Here is a 19,697-nt window from a genome sequence, read left to right as displayed (position 1 = left end):
CAGAATTAACAGCCAGAGCAAGGAAGGACAGGGAGATGCGGCTTAAAATGCTGCTCTTCGACAAGGCCCTCCAGCCGGACGTGCCGGAGCGGCCGCAGCAGGAGGGACCCTCCGGGGCCCATAAAAGGAATGCCGCCTCCCTCACCCCATCAGCGCAAAAACGGAGGAAGGTCTCCCCAGCCCGATCCCTGCCGGCAGCAACAGCGAGCGGGACGGGAGGAGCGCACAGCCCCCAGCCGCAGCAACAGCTGATCGGCGGCGGCACGGAGAGCCACGTGGAGGCGGCTCAGCCTCCGATAATCAAACAGCCGCCCCGCACCGCAGGCAGGGCGGCGGCTAAACAAGCGCCAGTACCGGCGGCACCGCAAGCAGCGGCACTGACCCCGAGGAACCGGCAGTGCACAGCGCGCAGGCACACAGCCTGCAGGCACCGGAGGACACCGCCCGTGCGGCATCGCCCATAAGCGTGCCGAGCATGGCGCGGACGGGGCCGAGATCCCCTACACGTCAGGGGGCGGAGCTACCCCCTCAAGGGAGGGGGAAGGCTGCACAGAAAACAAGGCACCGCAGCCCCTCTCCAGACAGGGCTGCAGAGTGCTTTCTCTCAGCCCTCCGCTCATGCTGCAGACTCCAACTAGGAGGCAGGGGTCCCCCCTAGCCTGCCCGGAGCCCCCGTCTCTGTTTTTACAACCAGCCTCGCCCTGGCTGGGACCACATTCACCCTTCCTGGGGTTTGAGCCGCTGGAGTACTATCACAAATCGCTCTCTCCAGTGTCCCAGGTCTCTCGACGATCTCGCTCCCCCAGACGCAGAGGGTATGCACCAAGGGAGTGGTCTAGGTCACCTTCCCAAGAGCAGTGCCCATGCTGCCATGGTCGCCCCTATCATGCGGGGCATAGACACCACCGGCAATCTACCAGGGAAAGATCCCCACAGACGGTCCCGTATCCCCAAGGGCAATCGCAAACGGGGACAGAGACTCAAGTATCTCAGGGGGAACTGGTTAGGGAACCCCGAGATTTTTCCCTTGCAAGCTTCCAGAGAGCGGATGTACCATCACCAACAGGAACCGGAAGGGTCCAGAGAGGCGTACCCTAGTGGTTCCTCACTCTCCTCCCCGGACGAGGCTACGGCCCCTGGGGACGTCCATCCTCCGGACGATCTCAAACAGTTCCAAGAGCTGTTTAAGAGGGTGGCCTTCACACAAGGCATCCAGACAGCAAAGGTGCAAGAGAAACACCATAAGCTCCTCAAAAATCTGAGACCTCCGGCCTCCTCCAAAATAGCAATACCGCTTGATAACACAATCTTGGAGTCCGCCACTAAGATATGGCAGACCCCTGCGACTATTCCGCCTGTCCACAGGAGAGCGGATAAAAAAAAAAAAATACTTCGTGCCGGTGAAGGGCATGGAGTTCCTGTTCAGCCACCCACAACCAAATTCCTTGGTGGTGGAGTCGTCACAACAAAGATCAAAGACATCTCAATTCAAGACAGGGGGAACAGACAAATATGCCAAGAAGCTAGAGCTGTTTGGCAGAAAGGTCTACTCCTCCTCCACTCTACTGTTGCGAATGGCAAATTACACAGCGCATCTAGCGAACCATAATTTCGACAACTACACTAGGTTAACCTCCCTCATGGACTCGCTTCCAGAGGGCAAGAAACCGGTGCCCAAGGCCATCGTGCAAGAGGCTACGCGGCCTCGAGGACGGGAGTTCAGATCGCCCTGGATGTTGCGGACACAGCAGCACGCTCCACAGCTACGGCAGTGGTGATGTGAAGGGAGTCCTGGCTCCAGACTTCAGGTATACCGAGGGACCTGCAGGCAAAGATAGTCGATCTTCCCTTCGACTCGCAGAAGCTGTTTGCTGAATCAACTGACTCGGTCCTTCATTCCAGTAAAGATTCAAGAGCCACACTTAGGACCCTGGGTATTTACACCCCTCCATACAGAAGGAAAAAGTACTACCCTCAACAAAGACGGTACCAGTACCAGCAACAGCGTCCCCAGTACCACAGGGGTTACGAGCAAGGGCGACATCAACAGCACCAGCAGTACAGAACTCCCAGGCGATGTTCCCAACAGAGCCGTGCGTCTTCGGGGCAGGGCCAAAGGCCACAAGTTTGACACACAGATCCAGGGCTGCGCCATCACTACCATCGCACAAGGTCATCCGAAGTGGTTAGTCCACCATTGCCTCCGACCATTCTGTGACCAGTGGCAAAGGATCACCACAGACAAGTGGGCGTTGGAGATCATAGCCACGGGGTACGCCATCCCCTTCCAGTCGCTCCCACCGCCACGACCTCCACCCAGGCCCCACCTCCAGGAGGCCCCCCACGTAGCGAGGCTCAAGCAGGAGGTAGGCCATCTCATGCTCATAGGGGCAGTGGAAAGAGTGCCGGAGCAACTGTAAGGGAGAGGGTCCTACTCGAGGTACTTCCTCACGGAGAAAAAGACAGGAGGCTGGAGGCCCATCTTAGATCTTCGAGGCCTCAACCGGTACCTGTGCAAGCAACGCTTTCGGATGATCACAATCGCCTCCATCCTTACGGCACTAGACGATGGAGATTGGTTCGCAGCCCTTGACTTACAAGACATGTATTTTCACATAACTATCCATCCGGCTCACCGATGATTCCTCCGGTTCATGGTAGGCAAAGAACATTTTCAATACAAGGTCCTACCGTTTGGCCTCTCCTCGGCCCCCAGAGTCTTCACCAAGACCTTGGCAGTGGTGTCAGCCTACCTGCACAGACGGGTTATTTATATTCCAGTATCTGGACGACTGCCTACTCAAAGGGGCCTCGAAGGAGGAGGTACTACGCATGATACGCATCACAGCAGGCACGTTCTCTTCGCTCGGCCTGGTTATCAATCTGGCAAAATCAAAGATAGACCCCACACAGGACATAGAGTTCATAGGGGCACGCATAAATTCTATTACAGCGAGAGTGTATCTACCAGAGACTCACTTTCGGGCCATCGGCTCCCTCGTGCAAGTCATCACCTTCAGCCCTACGGTGCCGGTGCTGACGTGCTTACAGCTGCTGGGCCACATGGCAGCGGGGACGTTCGTAGTACAGAACACCAGGTTACACATGCACAGCATGCAGCACTGGCTGGCAAGCGTATACAAACCGGCAGCACACACCGTTCACAGGGTGGTGTCGCACACAACAGAGGTGCACAAATCCCTGCAATGGTGGATAAACCCCAAGAACCTGCTAACAGGGGTACCCTTCCACCAACCACAAATATTGTTTTTTCTTACTACAGATGCCTCCCTCATAGGGTGGGGAGCACACATGGGCAAAGAGGTGACACAAGGACTGTGGTCCTCCACGGAGCGATCACTGCACATAAATATACTGGAGCTCAGAGCAGTGTTCAACGCCTGCAGACACTTTCGAGACCATATACAAGGCAAAGTAGTCGGGATCAGTACAGACAATACCTCCACCATGTTTTATATAAATTGGCAAGGAGGAGCTCGGTCCCGTGCCTTATGTGCAGAAGCAGTCCGGTTGTGGAACTGGTGCATCGCCAACAATATAACCTTGAAAGCCTCGTACTTACCAGGCGCTCACAATGTGAAGGCAGACCAGGTGAGCAGGCGTTTCGCACTCACGCACGAGTGGCAGATCCATCCCAATCTGCTACGACCGATTTTTCACGCATGGGGTTTTCCCCAGATAGACCTGTTTGCCACTCAACACAACAAGAAGTGCCCACGATTCTGCTCCAGGGCAGGACTGGGACGGGGGTCCCTGGGGGACGCATTCGCGATCTGCTGGAGGGGCCCCCTGCTTTACACTTTCCCTCCCACGGTGCTCATCCACGAAGTCTTGAAGAAAGCCAGGAGGGAAGGAGCCCGAATGATCCTAGTAGTCCCAACATGGGATCGACAGCAATGGTTCCCCCTACTCCTGCGCATGTCGGACCGGCCACCGATGCCCCTTCTGGTGGCACCGGATCTGCTTACGCAAGCCCAGGGATCCATAGTGCAGCCGCACCCCCAAGGCCTGCGACTACAAGCGTGGTTAATCCACGGCTCAGCTCCCTAGAGAGCACATGTACGGAGGAAGTGCAGCAAGTTCAAGAAAGTAGCAGGAGGACTTCCACCAGGAAGACCTACAAGCAGAAATGGACTCGCTTCACGGCATGGTGTTCTACCAAACAGCTAGCCCCCCTTTCGGTGCCTATGCCTGTGATATTAGAGTATTTACTGGACCTCAAGAGAGGAGGACTCCCACTATCCTCGTTAAAGGTCTACCTTGCCGCCTTTTCGGCGTCCAGACACAAAGAGGAAGGGCACACGGTGTTCGCCCATCCCATGGTTACCAGGTTCCTCAAAGGGTTGGTAAACCTATACCCCCCTCGGACACCGCTTCCACCTTCGTGCAACTTGGACCTGGTGCTTAATGCGATAACGGGACCACCGTTCGAGCCTTTGGCCATGGTTTCCCTCCGCTTCCTTACGATAAAGACGACCTTTCTTCTCGCAATCACGTCAGCTCGCAGGGTGAGCGAACTTGCGGCAGTTATGGCAACGCCACCCTGCACTGTTTTTTCCAAGGAGGCGGTAACCATACGGCTGCGTCCAGCCTTTGTTCCTAAAGTTTCTTCTGAGTTCATATTAACGAACCTATCGTTTTACCTCGTTTTATCCAAAACCTCATAACTCTAACAAAGAGGCTGTGATGGAGTGGGGGATACATGTGTGTGTGTGTGTGTGTGTGTGTGTGTGGCTCACAGAGGATGTGGGGCTCCTGCTGAGGGTAACCCTGACGACCAGGTAACACCTTTGTACTGCAGACAAAGGAGGAGGTGGAGCCTGAGGGGTTTGAATTGGAACTGGGAGTTGGAATCAGTTAGTCTGGGCTGAGAGAAAGAGAAAGACAAAGGAGGGGGCAAGGCCCCGGCTCTGGGGGCCCCTCGGGGCCTCCTCTCCCCAACATCGATTGAACTGGCTGTCTCTGCCTGCTGCACTGACTCCTCGGTACGACGCTGTGTCCTGTCGGCTAATAAACTTGCTGTTTTCCTGCTAAGTGAGAGACTCTCCTGCCTGCGGACGGGGTGCAGAGCTTGGGGGACCCCAAAACCCCATCACAGAGGCGCGCCTACACCTCCTGGACGTGAGGAGGGCGCTAGCCTTCTATATAGACAGGACCAAGTCCTTCCGGAAAATGGATAGACTCCTAGTCTCTGTCGCTCCCAAATCGAAAGGAGAAGGTCTCTGTTCGCAGAGAGTTTCGAAGCACATCGTATCCTGCATGAAAATGTGCTACGAACTCAAAAAGACTGCTTTACTGGCCACGCCCAGGGCTTATTCCACTAGGGCGGTGGCGGCTTCAACAGCGTTTTTCAAGGGCGTTGCGCTAAAAGACATTTGCAGAGCGGCGACCTGGTCATCCTATGACACCTTCGCCAAACATTACGCCCTTCACAGGGTATTCCAAGAGGATACCCGTCTCTCGACAGCGGTCCTCTCGGGGACAAGCTGCACATAATCCGATTACCCACCTCCTATCTTGGGTTACTGCAGGGTAGTCACCTAATGTGGAGCACCCACGGGGACGCTCGAAGAAGAAAGAAAGGTTACTCACCGTAGTAACGGTGGTTCTTCGAGATGTGTCCCCGTGGGTGCTCCACTACCCGCCCATCCTCCCCGCTTCGGATCTCTGTTTAGTGTTTTGCAGGAGCATCTGAGGCGGTTGGTCAAGGAACTGGCGGGGACCAGATCGCGCACGTGGCCAGGAGCGCGCAAGGGAGCGGCGCGCACCGGCGCATGCACGGTCTGGCAGAAACTGCTTGGAAGATCCGATCTGCGGCGCCGGGCAAGCCCGACACCTAATGTGGAGCACCCACAGGGACACATCTCGAAGAACCACCGTTACTACGGTGAGTAACCTTTCTATATGATGGCATATATGATATTAGTAGAGGAACATGAGAATGTGCCCATGATTCTGTGAATAACCCGATTAGGTCCAAGAACAACAAAAAGTCTTGTGGCACCTTATAGACTAACAGATATTTTGGAGCAGAAGCTTTCATGAGCAAAGCTTATGGGCCTTCTGGAGTGTGGCATCCTGATTCAGGATAGGTTGTAGGTCTTTAATGATGCATTGCAGTGGCTTGAGTTGGGGGCTATAGGTAACAACCAGTGGTGTTCTGTTGTTGGTTTTTATGGGCTGTCTTGAAGTGGCTGGTTTCTGGGTGTTCTTCTGGCCCTGTAAATTTGTTTCTTTACTTCTCCTGGCGAGTAATTCAGGTTTATGAATATTTGGTAGAGATCTTGTAGCTTTTGGTCTCTGGCAGTAGGATTAGAGCAAATACGATTGTACCTAAGGGCTTGACTAAACAATGGATCTTGTTGTGTGTGTAGGATGGAAGCTAGAAGTGTGTAGGTAAGTATAGTGGTCAGTGGGTTTCTGGGAGAGTGTGGTCCTGATCTCCAGGAAATGTCTCTCTCGCATGGAGTGGTTGAGGCATAAGTTGATGGTGGGGTGCAGATTGTTAAAGTCTCTGTGGAATTCTTCTAGAGTCTCTGTACCATGGGCCCAAATCATAAAGATGTCATCGATGTATCGTAAGTAAAGGAGGGATAATAGGGGATGAGAACTGAGAAATCGTTGTTCCAGGTCAGCCATAAATATATTCGCATATTGTGGGGGCCATGTGGGTGCCCATATCAGTTCCAGTAATCTGGTATAAGTTGTCCCCACATCAGAAATAATTGTGGGTGAGAGCAAAGTTACAGAGGTCGGACACCAGACTGGCTGTGTTGACATCAGGGATGATATTCCTGATCGCTTGTAATCCATCTTCAGATGGAATATTAGTGTACAGAGCCTCTACTTCCATGGTGGCAAGGATGGTGTTGTCAGGGATGATATTCCTGATCGCTTGTAATCCATCTTCAGATGGAATATTAGTGTACAGAGCCTCTACTTCCATGGTGGCAAGGATGGTGTTGTCAGGAAGTTTTCCGACCTTTTGTAATTTTCTCAGAAAGTCAGTGGCGTAGGGTTTGAGGAGGCAGTCTACATAACTGGATCGTCTGGTGGTAAGGGTGCCGATAACCGAAATGATAGGGTGTACGGGGTTTCCAGGTTTGTGGATTTGGGGAAGTAAATAGAATAATCTAGGTCGGGGCTCAGATGGTGTGTCTGAGTAAATAAGGTCCCGTGAAGCAGCAGGCAGTTCCTTAAGTAGTAGTTGTAATTTCTTTTGGAATTCCAAAGTGGGATCAGAGGAGAGAGGTCTGTAAAATGTGGTTTTGGAGAGTTGTCTGGCTCTCTCCTGTTCATAGTCTGACTTATTCATGGTAACAACAGCACCCCCTTTGTCAGCTGGTTTGATTATAACGTCTGGATTATTTTTGAGACTCTGGACAGCATGGCATTCAGCATAGTTGAGATTGTGTCTCATTTGGTATTGCTTGCATATAATGTCAGTTTGAGAATGGTTGCGAAAGCATTGTACGTAGTAATCTAGACTTCCACTACGACCATCGGGGGAGTCCACACAGAGTTCTTCTTTTGGTTTTGGTTGCGGGGGGTCGAGAGAGTCAAATTGATGTTCCTAGGTGTGTTGGAAGAATTCCTTTAGACGGAGACGGCAAAAGAAGGCTTCAAGATCACCACAGAATTGTTTTAAGTTCGTGAAAAAAGTGGGGCAAAAAGAAGGACCCTGGGATGAGAGAGACTATTCTGCTGGGCTGAGTTTGTAGCTGAAAAGGTTAACAATATTATTCATTGGGTTGTGGTTGTTGTAGTTGTAGTATCCTGAGATATGAAGTTATTTAGATAATTTATTGTCTCTTCTTTTTTGCAGGAAGTGGAAGTGTGTTTTATAGATTTCTTGTCTAGTATATGTAAAGTCTCGTTCTGTGGGATCTTGCTTGGATGCCTGATTATTGATGAGAGTTTCAAGTTCAGAGAGTTCATTTTTAATCATTTTTGGTTTATCGTAAAGGATTTTGATCAAGTGCTTCCTCAGTTTCTTAGAGAGCGTGATGCATAAATTCTCGCTGTAGTTGGTGTAGTATGTTGATTGTAATGGGTTTTTCACTGTCAGTCCCTTGGGTACAATGTCCATTTTCCCACATGATGATATATATATATGATGTTAGTAGAGGAACATGAGAATGTGCCCATGATTCTGTGAATTTCATTGGAATGGTAGAACATAATATTTACATATAGCAACTTCAGTATAACAGGTTTGTGTTTTCTTAGGGTACAGTATCCTGATATCTTGGATAGTAGTCACCAGGGTCCTATTTTAAGTGATTTAAATATTATTTGGGACAGCAACAATCTTTCATTTCTGTTTTACTGTACCTAGCTCAGTTTGATTCTCATCTGTGACCAAAGCTCCTGGATGGTACCATAATGCGAATAACTCAATATTTTTAGTTTTCTTTTTTCTTGATTACAGTAATTTAGAATGTATATGCATGCAGCTATGTAAATTTTAATTTGAAAAGCAATGTATATTATACATATATATATATATATATATATATATTCCATACAAAGTTCTCTGTTAAAAATGTTGGGGTTGAACAGTTAGTGAACAAATGCAAGAATTAAAATTGCATGTGCATCTTTAACTGAGCCTTTTCCCCACATATGCAGTATGATGGTTTTAATTACATAATCCCATTATTTCTACAATTCATCATACAACCTTTATTTACATTTTTCAGTACTCAAGTAATAGTTGTAACTGTTTGCATATAGACTTGGGTTTCTTTAATTGTCCAGTATATTTCACTTAAAATATTATTTCAAATACTTTTATATGAAATTGAGTACCCTTTAAGGTATATTTTCACAATTGAATGAGATGATGTACATGTTCTTTTCAGCTTCCAAAGATGCTGTTCAGTGGATGATACACTTAACTCTGAATATAAGTAGCTTATCTGTTTGAGCAATCTATCACCTTTATACTGCAGCATGTTTAGCATATATGGTTAAATAACTTTAATGTACCTTATTAGTTTGGCATACAGAGTCATGCACAGTTCTGCAAGATGGTGTGTGTAGAACTATTATAATTTGTCCAGCCTTAAAATACTGGGTTTTTTTTTCAGACTTCATGTGCTTAACCCTGCAGCTTCAGTATTCATTAAGTAATGTAGGGAATTTTCCAGTATTTTTTAAATAAAAAATAAGAGGCATCACTCTCCAGGAGCTCATAAGCTTTGCTGGCTTGCTAAAAATGAACAATACTCTGTTTTAAATTTCATTATATGGTTAAACATAGCAGAATGTCATGTTCTTTTCACGTTATGCCCATAAGAAAGGACCACTCTCCTGCAAACTTGAGAAACAGAGTAATTAAGGGGTGCATCTTTCAGAGTACATGGAAACAGACCCTCTGTCCTTCATGCCTACAATGTCCACAAATACTGAGGCAAAGGCTGCTTCAGAATGCTGGCTGAGCCCTGGCATACCTTCATGAAAACAAGCTTTATGTCCTTCCTTACAACCCTTAACAAAGAAGTGTTACGCAGCATTCTACTGTCTAAAGATCAAGTCTGAACAAGATTTCACTGTAATACTCAGAGGCTCTTTTCCTCAGAGAGCTATTATCTTGCCAGATTTCATCTTTTAGTTCATGGCTCTTTCAATCACAGGATTGTGTTAAGAGAAAAGCTCAATTTTTGTTTTTATTTTTATTTTCTGATCATTTTCATCTCTGCCCAAGAGCCGATAGTCCTTGCTGTGGTCTCAGGATCCCTTCACAAATGTTGTCTAGCAATGGTCCTGGCTCCCTGGTTTCCTGTTCTGACTTGCGCAGCTAGTGCTTGGCTCTGCCTTTTCTGGGCCAGGATGTTCTGTGGCTTTACATGTGGTCTCCATCTGTTTTTCAGCATCCATTATTATACCTGCACTTCACTCTGCCTTGGGACAAAATTTCCAGCTAGCTCCTGGAGTATCCCAGTTGTTGTCCTTCAATCTCAGTAGACCTTCTCCTCGTTGTCTGAAGTCTTCCTCTTTTGTGTTTTCCTTGCGGGTTCAATGTGGGAGCTTGAAGGACTATGCTGGATGATGGTTTTCTGAGTGTGTGGCCTCATTCAGCAGAACCCATGGGCAGCTCTTCAGCAAGGATCTTTAATGCAAATGTTCCTGAGTTATTACTGCAGGAATCTTAGAATCATAGAATTCGAGAACTGGAAGGGACCTCAAGATCTCCTTAAGTCCAGTCTCCTGCATCCTGACAAGACCAAGCTCCATCTAGATCATCCCTGACAGATGTTTGTCCAAGTTAAAAATCTCCAGCGATGGAAATTCTGCAGTCTCTGTAGACAGTTTATTTCAGTACTTAATCATCCTGACAGGAAGTTTTCCCTAATGGACAACCTAAACCTCCTTTGCTGCAATTAAATGCATAATCACAGATTAAAGAGAATGATGTCCCTGCTTCCTTAACAACTTTTTAGGTATTTGCAAGCTGTTATCATGTCCCCTCTCAGTCCTCTCTCTTCTAGATTAATCAAACCCAGTTCTTACATTCTTCCTTTATAGGTCATGTTCCCTAGTCCTTTAATCTTTTCTGTTGCTCTTCTCTGGACCTTCTCCCATTTCTACACATCTTTCTTGAAATGTGGTGCCCAGAACTGGATGCAATGCTCCAGTTGAGTCCGAATCGTGCAGAATAGAGCAGAAGAATTATTTCTCGTGTCTTGCTTACAATACTCCTGTTAATACATCCAAGAGTGATGTATTTATGTAACAGTGTTAACTCGTGTTTAACTTGTGATAAATGATGATCTCCAGATCTCTTTCTGTGGTACTGCTTCCTAGACAGTCATTTCTCATTTTTGCATGTGTGAAATGGGTCGCTCCTTCGTAAGGGGAGTACTTTATATTTGTCCTTATTGAATTTCATCCTATTCACCTCCAACTATTCCTCCAGTTTATCCTGATCACTTTGAATTCTAATCCTAGCCTCCAAAGCATGTGCAACCCCACCCAGTTTACCTGCAGACTTTATAGGAATACTCTTCTCCATTATCTAAACCATTCCTGAGTCCCAGCTGGCACAGGGTCATCAATTTCCCTCCCACAGCTTGCTAAACTCCCCTCAGCTCTTTGCAGAGCCACTGGCGGGGGTGGAATTTGACAATCCTGCACCAGCTGAGGGCTCAAGAAGCAAGGCTGCCTGATTCCCGGATGGCATGGGGTTGATCAGTTTTACCTCATAGAGGCTTTGCAAAGGAGCTGCGGGGGGGAAATTGATTACCCTTACTTCTTGAGCCCTCAGCTGGTGTGGGGTCATCTAAGTGTGCTGTGAAATTTCATGAATTCCCCCCACAGCCCTGCCCAGCTCTGCAAAGAGCTGGGGGGAAGGGAAATGACATTTCTGTGGCATACTTAGACCAGTTGAAAATCACTGCTGTAGGATGCATTTCATCAGCCCTTGGTGTTGAAGACCTCTTAACTTGCCTAAGTAATTTTAACTTGTTCTTTTCCCATTTTAATTTCTGAACCTATCTCATTTTCTCCAGCATTCAATGTGCTAGGCGGCCAATCACCATCTTGGTGAAAACCTAAACAAAGATGTCTTTAAGCACATCTGCCATTTCAACATTTCCTGTTGTTTTTGCCTCTTCACTGAGCCATGGACCTATTCTGTACTTGATCTTTTGCTCGCTTCTAATATGTTTGTAGAATGTTTTCTTGTTACCCTTTATGTCTCTAGCTGGTTTGATCTCATTTTGTGTCTCGGCCTTTCTAATTTTGCCCCTACTACTTAACCCTGGTAGTTTGAGTGGAGCATATGTCATCTACAAGTCTCCTCCACTTCACTCTGTCTTGGGACAAAACTTCTAGCTGGCTCCTGGAGTACCCCAGTTGTTGTCCTTCAGTCTCAGTAGACCTTCTCCTTGTTGTCTGAGGTCTTCCTCTTTTGCATTTTCCTTGCTGGTTCCATGTGAGAGTTTGAAAGACTATGCTGGATGATGTATTTCTGGGAGTGTGGCCTAGCCATACCCACTTTCTTGATTTAAATGTCAATTGGGTCTTATCCTGGTCTGTTCCAAAGCTCCTCATTTGTGATAGTCTGCCATTTGGTGTGAAGGATGTACCTCCGGCATCTGTTCATTAATGTCTGTAGCTTGTGATTTGAAGACTTTTTAGTACGTCAGGTCTCACATCCATACAAGAGCACACTCTTCACGTTTGTTTTGAAGAGTTTCATCTTCCCAGATATTATTTGTGAACTCCATATGGGATGGAGAATCTTGAATGCAGATGTTGCTTTCCCTATCCTGGCATTGATATTCTTAGCTGTTCCTCCATCTATGCCCAGAATACTCCCGAAGTAGGTGAACTGCTCCACATCTTCCAGGTCATCCCCTCCCAGTGTGGTGTCGGTGGTGTTGGACTGGTTGATCCTGTTAATGCTCAGTCCAGTCATTGACGCAGTTTCATCTAGTGTTGTGACCTTTTCTTTCATGCTTTCATGTTGGTGTGAAAGGATGGAGACATCAGGAAAAGCAGTGTTCTCCCACTGTTTGAAAAGTGTACATTGAATGCCTCATTGATGGCCATTTGTTGTCCTGTTCATAAACCAATCCATTGTGATCGAGAACAGGAAAGGTGGCAGTAGGCACCCTTGTCACACTCCTGACAGTATGCTGAAGGATTCTGTTAAAACGCCATTTTGAATAACCTGGCATGTCAAAGGTTCATACACTGAATGAATGAAGTTAATAATTTTGGATGGGATGCCATAGTGTTGCAGCAGTTTCTACAAAGTGTTTCTATCAACGCTGTCAAAGCTTTTTCAAAGTCTATGAAGCTTATGTATAGGGGTGGGTATCACTCGAGTGACTGTTCTGTGATCATGCTGAGAGTTGCTATGTGGTCAGTACAGGATCTCTCGCTTTGGAACCCGTCTTGTTCTTCTTGAGCTGTTTGTCAATTTCTGTCTTCATTATCTCCCAAGAGAATCCTAGTGACCACTTTTCCTAGAATAGACAGTAACATGACATCCCTCCAGTTCTTACATTCCTTCACACACACACAATCATAAGGCTGGAAGGGACCTCAGGAGGTCATCTAGTCCAGCTTCCTGCTTCAAGCAGGATCAACCCCGACTAAGTCATCCCAGCCAGGACCTTGTCAAGCCGGGACTTAAAAACCTCAAGAGATGGAGAAGATGGAGACCATTGCCTTTCTCTGGAAGCTTGATAAGGTAGCCGTGTTTCCAGTTCTGTGAGATCTCTTCAGTGTCCCAAATTTTCCCAAGTAGATTATACATCTTGTTGTCTGATGTCTCACTACCTGCCTTGATTGCTTCAGTGGGGATATTGTCTGGAGGCATGAAGGTAGGCGTAGCGGTCAGTGGGTTTACAGTACAGGGTGGTACTGATGTGTCCATTGTGTATAAGCACAGTAGTGTCAAGGAAGTGGATCTCCTGTGTAGATTGGTCCAGGCTGAGCTTGATGTTGGGGTGGAAGTTGTTGAAGTCCCGGTGGAATTCCTCCAGAGTGTCCTTCCCATGGGTCCAGATGATGAAGATGTCGTCAATGTAGCGTAAATAGAGCCGGGGTGTTAGTGGACAAGAGTTTGAGGAAGCGTTGTTCTAGGTCAGCCATAAAAATATTGCCATATTGAGGGGCCATGCGGGTACCCATAGCTGTGCCGCTGATTTGAAGGTATGTATTGTCACCAAATCTGAAATAGTTGTGTGAGAGTATAAAGTTGCAGAGCTCAGCCGCCAGATGTGCTGTAGCATCATCAGGGATACTGTTCCGGACAGCATTTATTCCATCTTTGTGTGGGATGTTGGTATACAGAGCCTCTACATCCATGGTTGCTAGGATAGTGTTTTCTGGTAGGTCACCAACATATTGCAGTCTTCTCAGGAAGTCAGTGGTGTCGCGGAGGTAGTTGGGGGTGTTGGTGACATAGGGTCTGAGGAGAGAGTCCACATAACCAGACAGTCCTTCAGTGAGAGTGCCAATACCGGAGATGATGGGGCGTCCAGGATTTCCAGGGTTGTGGATCTTGGGTAGTAAGTAGAATAACCCTGGACGGGGCTCTAGAGGTGTGTTGGTGTAGATCTGTTCTTGTGCTTGTGTAGGGAGTGTCCTGAGCAGACGGTGTAGTTTTTTAGTGTATTCCTCGGTGGGGTCTGAGGAAAGTAGCCTGTAAAATCTGGTATTGCAGAGTTGTCTGGAAGCCTCCTTCTGGTAGTCAGACCTGTCCATGATGACAGTAGCTCCTCCTTTATCTGCCTGAGGATACCCACCTGAGGAAGTGGGAAAACAAATCAACAGAGCCAGATGTGTGCCACGAAGCCTCCTGCTACAGGACAAGCCCAAGAGAGAAACCAACAGAACACCACTAGCCACCACCTACAGTCCTCAGCTAAAACCTCTACAGCGCATCATCAGGGATCTACAACCCATCCTGGACAATGATCCCACACTTTTCACAGGCCTTGGGAGGCAGACCTATCATTGCTCACAGACAACCTGCCAACCTAAAACAAATCCTAACAAGCAACTATACACCACACCACAGTCACTCTGTCTCAGGGACCCATCCATGCAACAAACCTCGTTGCCAGCTCTGCCCACATATACACGCCAGCAACATCATTACAGGACCTAACCAGATCAGCCACACCATCGTGGGTTCATTCAGCTGCACATCTACCAATGTAATTTATGCCATCATGTGCCAGCAATGCCCCTCTGCCATAAACATCGGACAAACTGGACAGTCTCTACGTAAAAGAATAAATGCACACAAATCAGACATCAGAAATGGCAATATACAAAAACCCATAGGAGAGCACTTCAATCTCCCAGGACACACAGTAGCAGATTTAAAAGTAGCTATCCTGCAGCAAAGAAATTTCAAGACCAGACTCCAAAGAGAAATTGCTGAGCTACAATTCATCTGCAAATTCAATACCCTTAGCTCAGGATTAAACAAAGACTGTGAATGGCTGGCTAAATACAAAAGCAGCTTCCCCTCTCTTGGAGTTCACACCTCCAGATCTACTGATGACAATACAACTCAGCCTTCCTGACTGAGCTAACCTCGTTATCCCCAGCCTTGCTGTGGCCTATTTATACCTGGCCTTGCAGATTTCCAAGACCAGCATCTGAAGAAGTGAGTTAACTCACGAAAGCTCATGCTCTAAACTTTTCTGTTAGTCTATAAGGTGCCACAGGACCCTTCGTTGCTTCTACAAACCTAAGTGAGCAGCTCAGTAGATGGAAGTTGCCCCTACTTACCTGTATTATTTGTTTATAATCATCCTTTGTAATTTTGCAATAGTGTAATTTTCTTCCCAGTGTTATGAGTAACAGGTTGCAATGTGGCCCGCTTGCCTGATCTGTGTACATAATAATTTCACCGTCAGAAGCACTGCAGTGTGAACTAACCTGGTTAGAATCATGAATTATAATTCTTAGAATTTGTCACTTTTGTCTGTCTCACATGCCATCAACCTCTGCTGGCTACTGTATCCGGGTGACCAATAATTTTTGATGGGGGATCACTCCATGAATTTGGTAAATCGTCAAGGGCTGCATTCTTCTCTGATAGTGTGGGGTTTGGGATGGAGTTTGGGTGCAGAAGGGAGCTTAAGGTAGGGGATTGCGATCCAGAGGGAGTGAAGGAGTAGTTGTGACCTGGGGCAGGGAATTGGGTTACAAGGTCTGGGAGCAGAGAGAGATGCAGGAGCAGGGGTGCAGGTTTGGCTTATGTGGGGTAGAGGTGTAGGAACAGGGGCAGAGGTACAGAGAATGGGATGGGAGGTAGGTGGGAGGGAAAAATGGGGCTAGAGGCAGGCTGTGGCTGGAAAGGGCTTAATTAAGTGGCTCCTGGCTAGCAGTCCAGCAGGTCCTGCAGGCAGGCTCCCTGCCTGCCTCACCCCACACACTACTCAAAGTAGCTGGCTGCTGGGGCCATGTTTTCTGGCCACTGAGAGCTGCTGGGGAAGGGGGCAGCTCACAAAGTCTCCCTACCCGCTTCCCTTCCCCTGTCGCTTGTGGTGGCACTCAGAGATGCATGAGTTCCACAGCCTGTTGTTCTGAGTGCCATGCAGGACAGGGCAGGCAAGGAGCCTGCCTGAGGTATCTTCAGTCTGGATGCGGCCTATAGGCTGTATTTTGCCTGGCCCTGTCCTATGTCATGAATCTGTCAAGAAAAGAAGTTACCTGCCTGCTGTTGCCATACAAATCGCCTTTGGTTACCTTTTCAAGAAAGTATTTTATTCAGATTTGCTTATGGCTTTCTCAAGAACTAAGTAGTTATTGTTTCTGTTCCTAAATTCTGCCTGTCTTGTTTTGTTTCTTAGGGTTGAAGAAATCAGTGACCTACAGTATGAAGAAAATGTATAAAATGACAAAGGGATGGCTAAGGAAGACTTCCTGATGGCTGAGTTGTGTACATTATATATATATACGTAAATAAAGAGACCTCTTTTTCTCTAAAAGTATTGTACATTTGGTACCTGTTGCTTTACCAGCCTACATAAACTGTGGGTTGGTGGCAAGGATTATATTATGTGTATACAAATATTTGCTCAAATGGAGAGTCTCTCATCATTTAGAACATCTGCTACAGGCTGAGGGAATTCTTTTGTAAATGAACTTAAGGTTTTCCTCCTATATATTGGAGATTTGACTTGGAAATTCCTTTTTCTGGAAATGCTTATTTGCACATCTGAATGCAAAAAAAAATACAATTTCTGTATGTTTGGTAGTTTTCCGTTCCAAAATAGTCCAGATTCTTTCTTTTCCAGCTTCTCTCTGGTCTCATCTCGTGTCCCTTTTCAGGAGTTGACAGGATTGTGGGGTCTGGTTGAGGTTTAACTAGATACTAAATGTTTCCCCTTACAATGATTTATTTTGTATATTAAATCCACAAGTGTTTTAAATGTGCAATATTATTTTGTAGCCCTTCTGCAGAGTCGGATCCATCAAAAATACATTTTTGTCACTGTACAACCCAGAAAATACTTGCTGAGAGAGAAGCATTTTGGAGGCTGTATTTCACTTTCTGTGCCATCTCTGGGAGTGTTGGTAACTGAGGTTACTAGCCAGTTAGATGTCTTAAAGGTCAGCTATTCTTGGCAATTCTTTGAGTTGACAGTTACATAACTCACAACCAAGTAGTAGCAGTGAGGTCATATATCAAAACAACATCAATTTTCATTAAGCTTCTGGATCCAGTAATGTACAAGTTTTGCAGATACATTTTGTGTCCTGCACTGCAGACTCACCAAGTGCTGGGTATTTCCTTTTTGTCTTTGGATCACATGGTTTTACTTCCTTGCTTATCCACAAATGGCATTTCTGAACAGGCGTTATCCTGATTGAGGGACTTGACAGGGACATCCTTTTTCTCATTGTTTGATCTGGTTTTAAAATTGTAATAAGGGGGGAAAAATCATAATATATAATGAGGCTAGGAATGGAGATTGGGGAATTTAAAAATAACTTTCCCACAAACTACACCTTTAATTGTATAAGCTTAATTTCTCAAATTAATTATTTGATTTCATTTAATTTGAAGTTTTAGTAAAATCTTAAATTACAAAAGGAATTGAGGTGTAAAACCAGCTGTTCTCTATTTTCAAGGAGTAATTTAAGCTTATGATGAAGCTTAGAAATTTGAGAGTGAAGCTGACAAAATAAAAAACTTTAACTTGGCTCATTAATTCAGTTCTGCATTCATCAACATTGAATAGATGTTACAATCTATTATTTTAAAATCCTGAAGAGCTTAAAGTGGTTAACTTTAAATCTAGAGTCAATAAATAAAACTAGACTGTTCCATTGTAAGCTTTCTTGCAATTAGACTTGTAATACAGAAAAAATGAATATGATCCCAAAGCCATTGTTCACATTAATGGCCTTTCCTATATGTATATTCCTAGCATTCTGTTACCCATCCATAGTTAGTTAAAAATCTTGGAATAAGGTCAAAGAAACTAGTGTGTACTTTCTGATAGCAATAGGGGCTAAAATTTCCATATTGATTGTTTTGGAGAAAAAAAAGTAGACAGCAAGGGAATTTGTCAGAGAACATTCCTCTCATGAGTTGCCAGTATTATAATAGGAGAAGTCTCTGCTCTATACAATTAAGTATGTTAGAGAGACTCTGAAGGTTGACTTGTAGCTGCTTCTGTACATTGCAGAAAGAGACCATGAATCAGTAGACCTACGATATCCAGAAGTGCAAGAGAAAAATGAAACTGGGAAAACAGATTTTTCTCAAGCTCTAAGAGAAAGAATATCATCCCCACATAACAGGTGAAAGAGAGTGTCATCCTTGTATTTCTTTCAAATAGAAAATAACTGGCAATAAAATGGATTAATTTTATATAATCTGACAAAAATTACTCAGATTGGAAAACAGTTGTACACGTAGCACTAGCATTGTGCTTCAGGGGTAGTAGGAGGATGCCAGATGTTTTGAAGACCAAGACTTCAACAGGGTTCAATAAAGAACTTGATAAATTCATGGAGGTTAGGTCATCAGTGGCAATTAGCCAGGATAGGTAGGAAGGTGTCCCTAGCCTGTGTTTGTAAGAGGCTGGAAATGGATGACAGGAGAGGGATCGCCTTGATTGCCTGTTCTGTACACACCCTTTGGGGCCTCTGATGTAAGACAGGATACTGGGCTAAATGGACCTTTGGTCTGACCCAGTATGACCGTTCTTATGTTCTTACAAAGTTCCCTCTCTGGAGAGTTCACAATCTGAGTGAGTGGCATACAAGGAAGGTGGTGTTGAGATGTAGCAAAAGATGGAGCAGTGGAGCTTTGGGGTACATAAGTTAGTTCCTTGGGTTTTGGTTGGATTTATGTGTGTATTTGGTGTGGAGAGTAGAAATAAAGATATTGATAGCCTGCTAGTCTTGTATACAAAATACGACTTAATAGGTAGGGAACAATTACTTGAATAATCCCACAAATGATGTATTTTGGAATAAGATCAATACATTTTTTTCTGAAGTCAGTTGCTGATTTAAGAGGCATATTCTACAGAAAATTCTTTTAAGAATGTTAGGCACCAGTCAGCATGGCAAAAGCATCATCATGGCAAGATCAATGCAAACCTACTTCCCATGATGTTCAAATATCTTGAAGTATGATGTTGGATGGCAAGAGGACACTGTAATAACCCCCACTATACAGGTAAGTTCCAATTCAACTGTGCTGATGAGGCATCCTGTATTCCCATAAAATGGAGGAAGTGCACCAGCTTGGATTTAGTCCGTGATAAAATCATTGGGAGGAATGCATATTTGTAGAATTGTATGTTCCTGGATGTATGTCTATTCTGGTTTTGTAGTCAAACTTGGAAAGAATAAAAATATTTTGTAACAGGAAAATGTCCACAGTAGTTTTGTGTGGGGAAAAAACATACAGGTGCCTGCAGTGCCTGTCACTGGCTGTGGAGTGAAGTTGGAAAGAATCAGTCACAAGAATCTACTAATGGAACGTATATGACCAGATAATTATTAAAGTAGAGAACTAAACAATTGCTCTGACAAATTAACCCATTTTTGTATGGGATTCATATTTCATGTAGGACGTGTTATTCCTACCTCAGGTTGGTTATAATTTTATTTCAGTAACATTTAGAGGCCCGAAGAAGGGTTAAGCTTTTACTGTACGAGGTGCTGTACAAACGCGA

General features: G+C 45.8%; 1 protein-coding gene across 9 annotated transcripts in view; it reads left to right on the top strand.

Moving 5' to 3' along the window:
• TAMM41 (TAM41 mitochondrial translocator assembly and maintenance homolog) overlaps positions 1–19,383 on the top strand; it is an 81,113-nt gene extending 61,730 nt beyond the window's left edge. For all 9 annotated transcript variants that reach the window (XR_012646961.1, XM_075005157.1, XM_075005153.1 and 6 more), the window contains one exon: positions 16,350–19,383. Coding sequence is in view for 7 of the 9 variants with exons in the window: in XM_075005157.1 (XP_074861258.1) it covers positions 16,350–16,426 (77 nt within the window). In the remaining 2 variants the exon portion in view is untranslated. The remainder of the gene's footprint in view (positions 1–16,349) is intronic.
• Positions 19,384–19,697: the final 314 nt, after the last annotated feature.

Source organism: Carettochelys insculpta, chromosome 11 (genome assembly GCF_033958435.1).
Source record: "Carettochelys insculpta isolate YL-2023 chromosome 11, ASM3395843v1, whole genome shotgun sequence".
Classification (NCBI taxonomy): domain Eukaryota; kingdom Metazoa; phylum Chordata; order Testudines; family Carettochelyidae; genus Carettochelys; species Carettochelys insculpta.
Note: the sequence above shows the minus strand (reverse complement) of the source record. Positions and strands in the feature narration are given on the sequence as shown.